A 7,600-nucleotide genomic window follows, 5' to 3' on the forward strand; every position below is an offset into this window, starting at 1 on the left:
ATTTTCGTGATAGTCTCAACATTCGTCAACCTCTTGTTTCAACTACGAGGGTGTGTTAGACTATTATTGTATTAGATCATAATTGTACATATATCTATTTATATAATAGTAATGATTATATAGGAGACTATTTATGAAAATCCTTATTGTATTTGTATATAACACCAATCCAATGAAGCACGGACACAATACGAGTATCGGATACGATACGTATCCGATATGGCGATATGTTACTAATTGAATAATACAAGATACGATACGTTTAAGATACGCATATAAAAATTAAAATAAAATATTTAGTTAAATTATAGTCTAACAAAACCAAATTCATAATAGAACTTTCAATACATAACTATATTAATGAAAAATATTAAATCTAAGATATTGATATAGTATCAATGTCGTCTCCTCCTTCGCCATTATCGGTGAATAGAGTGGCTTCCAAATTTGGATCATCAAGAGACAATGATGCAACTTCAGGAGTTACAACACCATCAAAACTTTCCCATGCATCTCCACCAATGTCCCACATCTTAGTACTCCCTTTTTTGTATTCTTCACATTTCCTACCCAAAAGCCTCAATTTTGTATGCACATAAACCAAGTCTTCAACGCTTTTAGGATTCAATTTGTTTCTTTTTAAAGAGTGAATGAATGAATAGGTACTCCAATTTATTTCACAACAAGATGAAGAGCTAGGTAGCACAAGAAGCTTCAAGGCAAGCTTTTGAAGAAGAGGAGCGGGAGAACCATGCATAACCCACCAAGATTTGGGGCCTAATACCCATCTATCTTCAATAGAGTCAAAAGAATCAAAACTATTTGATTTTGATAAGAAATTAGCATATTTAATTTTAACCTTTTTTCTATCCTCAACCGTTGTAAACAATTTTCAAAAACAGTTATTCCTTTGTGTAGATATCTCTTCATCCTCGTGTGGAGAAACTCTATTTGGATCCTCACTGAGCCATTCATCATTATAATACCTATAAATGAAGTAAATGTTAATACATAAATTATGAATTACAAAAGGATTACAAATAAATAATAAAAAAGCTAATAAATTTTTGGCTAATTTTACCTTGGATTTAGAGAGTGAGCCAACCAGTGGAGAGGTGTACAACTCTTAGTCCACCTATCAATTAGTATCGAATAAACAACACTATAAAATGGTGATATTGATGTATCATTTAAATCGTTCCCTTGATGCCTATATATTGATGCCTTCACCTTATCTATCATAGAATCCCACATCTCACATACCAAATGAAGTGTGGATGCATCGATATCACAAACTCTAACCATATTATAAATAGGCTCTGTAAAATCAATAATGTATGCAATTTTGTCCCACCAAACATCATTCAAAATAAATTATTTTGTATCTTGAGCCTTACCCGTGTCATCCTCTCTATAAGAATTCCATTCTTCACTAATAATCATTGATTGCAAAGAACGCTTGAAGAATTTAAATCTTCTTAACATTACAATGAAAGATGCAAAACGCGTGTCAGAAACATCAAGTAATTTGAAAGTGGAGAATTGTTTTAAAATGACATTTCTCATAGAGTGGTTCATGATAAAATTTCTAACAAAAGAAACATCATCAGCAGTTTGAGTAATCCAATTACATGCAGTCCATACTACCTCATTTCTTTCAGTATTTTTGGCAGCAGATATGTTCTTCAATGCAAGATTTAATGTGTGCACAAAACAAGGAGTCCAAAAACCTTTTGGACATGAACTTTCAATGACCATTCCTGCAGCTTTGCATACAGGAGCATTATCTGTAATAACTTGGATCACATTTTCTTCTCCTACTTCTTGTATAAGTTCAGCCATCCTATCAGCTATGTAGTGTTTACTTTTAATTTCACCTGAAGTATCCACAACTTTCAAGAATACAGGACCCCCTTCACTTATGGCCATAAAATTTATTAAAGGTCTTCTTTGACAATATGTCCATCCATCAGAAACAATGCTAACCCCTTTTGAATTCCTAGTTGATTTAATGGGCTTAAGCAATCTCTCAACATGTGTTTTCTCTTGTTGTAAGAGAGTTGTCCTCAATGCATTATATCCAAGGGAGGAAACCAGATAAATTATGACTTGCTGCAAATAAATAAGAATTCACATAATAAGGATTTCTTGCAAGGTTAAAAGGTGATTCGGTAGAATAAAACATTCTAGCTATGAGAGCTCTTGGAGTCTCTCTTTCACTTAAATTAAAAGATTTTTCTAATGGACTATTTTTCCTCCTCTTCGAAGAAGGACCCTCTTGCATTTTTTCAGTGGGTAGTGGAACATGTTTAGGTTTCACTCTATTGCTAGCTAGTTCTACAAGAGATTGTAACTCAGACAAATATTCTTCATTTACACTAGGACACAAAGAAATTCCAGTTCCAAAAATTCTTAGCAAATGATTTTTGACTCTAGAGTTAGAACTTGTAAACTCTTTTTGACAAAAGTTACATACGCATACCTTATTTCCACTTGCTTATGAACCTTTAGTATCCTTGTTTGTTATACTGACATAACCCCAGAGAGGACAGTGATCATCTTGTAAAATATTTTTAGATAAAAACTTATTTGGAATTTTTGAATTTGATTTGGAAGATGTTGTTGACATTTTGGTGTTTCGAAAATGGGAAGGTATGAAGAAGTAGAAAAAAAGTAGCAGAAGATGAAGAAGTGTACGTTGCAAGAGAGAGATGGTGAATATTGAAAAATGTTAGTCATATAAATAGCAACTAATGATCAATATAATTAAATATGAGATTATTGAAATTGAAAACTTAGCTATTGCATATTTCTTTCTTGATAACGTACAACTATTGCCTATTAGGATAGCTATTGCCTTTTTTTTATATAACGTATAACTATTGTCTATTAAGATAGTAATTATTGTCTATTAGGATAGTAATTGCATATTTCATTTTTGATAACGTACAACTATTGCCTAATAGGAACTAGGAAGTATTAACTAATGATGAATAATGATGAATATAATTAAATGAGATATTGAAAATTGATAAAAAAAATTATTAAAATCTTTGAGAAGTGAAAAGATTAGGAAAAAATAAATAGGAGAATAAATAATGATCATTAAAAAAATAATAGTCATTAAGAAAATAAAAAATTAGAAGATCACGTATCTGGGACGTATCGGAAGCGTATCGCAGTCGTATCAAATTTTTTATTTATTTTTTAAAAAAAAAAAACTGGATACTCCTTCGATACGTATAGGCAACATATCAGATACGATTTGACGAAAATTTTGAAGTATCTGTGCTTCGTAGCAGTAATCAAATCTATGGAAAAGGGATGGCCTCTGATTCTTATAATAACAAAATTCATATTATATAAATTTTTTTGTTACGAAGCCTGAATTAACGAAACGCAAGAATTACACTAATCTTAATCTTTCCATGTTTCCGTCAAAAGTCAAATTCATAATTTTTTAAGTTATTACTTTGTCCATTCTATTTCAAAATCACACCTTTAAAAAATTCGCAAAAAACTCACAAGGAAGCATCTTCCTCGAGAAAATTCGAAAAAAATCAAATATAATTTTGAAAAATTAAAAAAAGGAGTCTATCAATTTAATTGATAGGTGCTATTTCAAGCTTGGTAATTGCTAGGAAAAGTCACTTATTTCAAGCTTGGTAATAAGATGGGACTATCAAAACATCATGTCCCCACCGAAAGAAAACATTTCAGCAAGAATGTCACAATACTCCCTCCTATCAGTCGACATAAGGCCAATGTTAATTTATGTACCATTTTACTGATCTGGCTTAATTATTAAACAGTCTATTTTTCACCAAAAAGTCACAACAAAATATTCACTCCTATCATTATTTACTTTATTTACTATGATAAAAATATTAAAATATATTAAAATTATTTATTATAGATTCAAATTCAATCATATTCCACCCTTTGAATCTTGAATCAAAATTATGATATATATAATTTGATTTTAGTTATTGTATATATTGTTTTCAATTTCTTACTTCCTCAACCACAAAAAAAAAAGACAATACAGTAACTAATTCATTATAAAAACTCACTTTAATTTGATATTTATTACATTATAAGTAACAAATCCTTGAACAACATTTTGTCGCTTGATCATGTATACATTTATGTTCTAAACGAACACTTACAAAGTACACAAATCAAAAGAAAAAAAATACAAATAATAAAACACATATAATAAATTAAAAACACATAGAAAAATAATAATTTTGGTACAACCAAGATTGTAGGCAACCTCCAAAACTCCATGTTATAACACCATAATCACTTCACTTAAGCACTTAAGCACTTAAGCAGAAGTAGATAACTTTCCACCCTTGAGTGGCTTAACAACCTCCCATGTGAAATCAGCATCATCTCTACCAAAATGTCCATATGCAGCTGTCTTCAAAAACCTACTATTCCCACCCCTCAAAAGATCAAGGTTGATTGAGATCATTCCAGGCCTAAAATCAAAGGTTTCCTTCACAATGCTAAGGATTTCCTTATCAGGGATCTTTCCGGTACCGTAAGAATCGACGAAAACCGACAACGGCTCGGGCACACCGATGGCATAGGAAACTTGCACAAGACACCTCCTAGCAAGTCCATTAGCAACAATACTCTTTGCAGCTTGTCTAACAATGTAGGCTCCACTTCTGTCAACCTTGGTTGGGTCTTTTCCTGAGAAAGCACCACCACCGTGTGCACCCCAACCACCGTAAGTATCGATGATGATCTTGCGGCCGGTTAGCCCTGCGTCACCGTGAGGTCCACCGATGACGAAACGGCCAGAAGGGTTCAAGTGGAAGATTGTTTTCTCATCAAGGTACTTCTCAGGGATCACAGGCTTGATCACATGCTCTTTCAAATCAGCTGCAATTTCATCGTTGGTCACAGTTTCATCGTGCTGTGTCGAGATAAGGACAGTGTGGACACGGATTGGAACCATGGCACCCTTGTCATTGTAATACTCAACAGTCACTTGTGTTTTCCCATCAGGCCTCAACCAAGGGCAAGTCCCGTTCTTGCGAACCTCGGTGAGCTTCGCGCCCAACTTGGTCGCAAGAACGTGACTAAGAGGCATAAACTCCGGGGTCTCATCGGTAGCATACCCGAACATGTGACCTTGATCACCCGCACCAATTTCCTCAGGTCTTTTGGTCAAATGGCCATGGACACCTTGAGCAATATCAGGACTCTGTTGTTCAATGTTAACAAGGACTTTACAGTTATCAGCATCAAGACCAACATCATCTGAAACAAAACCTATGTTCCTGCATGTGTTACGGACAATTTTCTCATAATCAACATTGGCTTTTGTTGTGATCTCACCAAAAACCATAACCATGTTAGTCTTTGTGCAAGTCTCACATGCAACCTTGCTGTCTGGATCTTGCTCAAGGCAAGCGTCTAGTACAGCATCGGAGATCTGGTCGCATAGCTTGTCAGGGTGTCCCTCGTTCACTGATTCAGATGTGAATAGGAATGTTTCTGTTGCCATCTCTAATTAGAACCTGAAAAAAAAATAGACAATATACTAATTAGGCCAGATCTAGAAGACCAAAAAAATTACTGTAAAATTTCAGATAATTTCAAGTCACAAATGTATATCAAGTGGTTTTCTACAATCTTACCAGATCTATATAGAGAAACACGAAACTTAAAAAAAAAAAAAAAAAAAAAAAAATAGAAGAAATAGAAGAGAAATGCTACCTAAGAAAAAGGTAGGTGTATGAGAAAGAGAAGTGGAAGCTTGAATATGGTAATTAAGTCTGATCAAGCTGTGCGAGTCCAAAGGGAAGACTAAGGTATGAATTTATAGGAAAAAGGAAACAGAGGTTGTTGAAAGAGTGGTAAATGACTGAAAAGCCCCTATGAATCAAGATCTGGGATTAGATTCATTTTTCATTATTCTAGCTATTGATTCACGTTCTTGTTTGATGTGTGCTGGTAAAATGAAGGGTTGAGATTGGATCTGGAGATGGAGATAGATCTTAACGGTGTGTGAGGCGTCGGTGGTAGTTGAGATGAATCGTATCATGGACACCACAACTCATAGGACACTATCACGCGTTTATGGTGTGGGGCCCGTTTCTACCGCATTTCCAACCATGATACTTGTTGTTGTTGGTTTTTGAATCTTTATTGATTACACACTCTATCATGCCACTTTCTAATAATTAATCTAAACTAAGCTTTAAATTATTTTGTTCCCTTCAATTTTATAATTAACACTCTCACAATTTTATATAAATTAAAATATTGCATAAATGATAGAGAGAGCAATGTTCTTATTAAAATATTTTTATTGTTTATTGGTAGATATTCTTTATCAAAAATTCAATATAGAAGATACTTAATTGAAAATAATATAAGTAGTAGTAATTAGAAAATACAATTGAAAAATAATTACTATTATGTAACAAATTTCAAATATCAATTTTATTTTAAAAAAATTGGTTTGCAAGTAGGTCACTTAATTTATGATAAAATGTGTATTTAATTTTTATTTATCTTAAATCGTTTTAGATTTTTATACATGTTATTAAGAATAATTTTACAAAACTTTTATTAATGGTATTGAAAAAAAAACATTTAAAATATTAAATTAAAAAATTATAAAAATTTAAGAATATAAAAATATATTATTAATAATTTATTAATATTGTAAAATGACATATATCTAAAGCAATTTATAATAAAAAAATTAAATTAGTTCTACATATCTTCTTAATTATAAACACTTATTGTGAAAACAATTGCTCGTAAAATATTTTATTTTTAAATTATAAAATGTACTTTTATTACATAATTATTAAACTAATTAATATTTTTAATTTCAATGTATACTTGTTAAAATAAATGTACAGATGCATGATAATCCAAGTTGATAGGGGTTGTCGGAGGGTTTAGAATTTGTGGTGACTAGGACAAATTTACGTTGGTGAGAAGTCTTGTATTATATGTGTTTTTTCTGAGTTGAGAGCAAATTCATGAGGGTGAGAAGTTTTGTATTTGGTGGTATTTTGTGGTGTATTTATAATGTCTTTTCTCAACCTAAGAGTTGAGATATTTATAAGGGCCTATGGATATGGACTTAGGTTTTCTCGAAAATAATAACTTTTCACCTTATTAATTGTAGTGGACCACTGAATCCCTATTTGCTAGAGAGACATGAGTTATTTCCTTAACTCCTTTTCTACACTATCTCTGACCAAGACACGTCACTTCTCACGTTTTCCTATCTTGGATGAGTGGGACGTGCCGCAGGCGATGTCAACCACTCACGAGCGATGTGATCTCGTTGCCCCTTGTGAGTCCTCACAAATATATTACTACATAGTCCCTCAAGCATAAGGGCTAGGTAAAGAGAGACATGCTTAATTTACTTTGTATCGATGACGCCCAGGCCTTTGGCGATGCGCTTAGGTGAGTCTACCAGACGAGACTCTAAGTACCTTGGGCAAGGCAATTGGATAAGTCTCTTGGGCTAGACTTCAGTCGAATCCCTCAAGCGAGACTTTAAGTTGAGTCTATCTGAAGAGACTCTAAGGACCCTCACGTGAGACGATTGGAT

At 32.9% G+C, this 7,600-nt stretch overlaps 2 protein-coding genes across 2 annotated transcripts; both read right to left on the reverse strand.

Annotated features, from left to right (window-relative positions):
• Positions 1-376: 376 nt before the first annotated feature.
• LOC131635251 (uncharacterized) lies at positions 377-1,929 on the reverse strand. The gene is made up of 4 exons (XM_058905862.1): positions 1,398-1,929; positions 1,082-1,319; positions 901-986; positions 377-792 (listed from the first exon to the last, which is right to left on the reverse strand). Exons 1-4 carry the CDS (start codon positions 1,927-1,929, stop codon positions 377-379), a joined length of 1,272 nt encoding a protein of 423 aa, XP_058761845.1.
• A 2,126-nt stretch (positions 1,930-4,055) lies between these two features.
• On the reverse strand, positions 4,056-5,893 carry LOC131635253 (S-adenosylmethionine synthase). The gene is made up of 2 exons (XM_058905864.1): positions 5,737-5,893; positions 4,056-5,537 (listed from the first exon to the last, which is right to left on the reverse strand). The coding sequence occupies exon 2, from the start codon at positions 5,522-5,524 to the stop codon at positions 4,331-4,333; it is 1,194 nt and encodes a 397-aa protein (XP_058761847.1). The 5' UTR covers positions 5,525-5,537; positions 5,737-5,893; the 3' UTR covers positions 4,056-4,330.
• Between the last annotated feature and the right edge of the window lie 1,707 nt (positions 5,894-7,600).

The sequence above is a fragment of the Vicia villosa genome, unplaced genomic scaffold, assembly GCF_029867415.1.
Source record: "Vicia villosa cultivar HV-30 ecotype Madison, WI unplaced genomic scaffold, Vvil1.0 ctg.001461F_1_1, whole genome shotgun sequence".
Taxonomy (NCBI): Eukaryota; Viridiplantae; Streptophyta; class Magnoliopsida; order Fabales; family Fabaceae; genus Vicia; species Vicia villosa.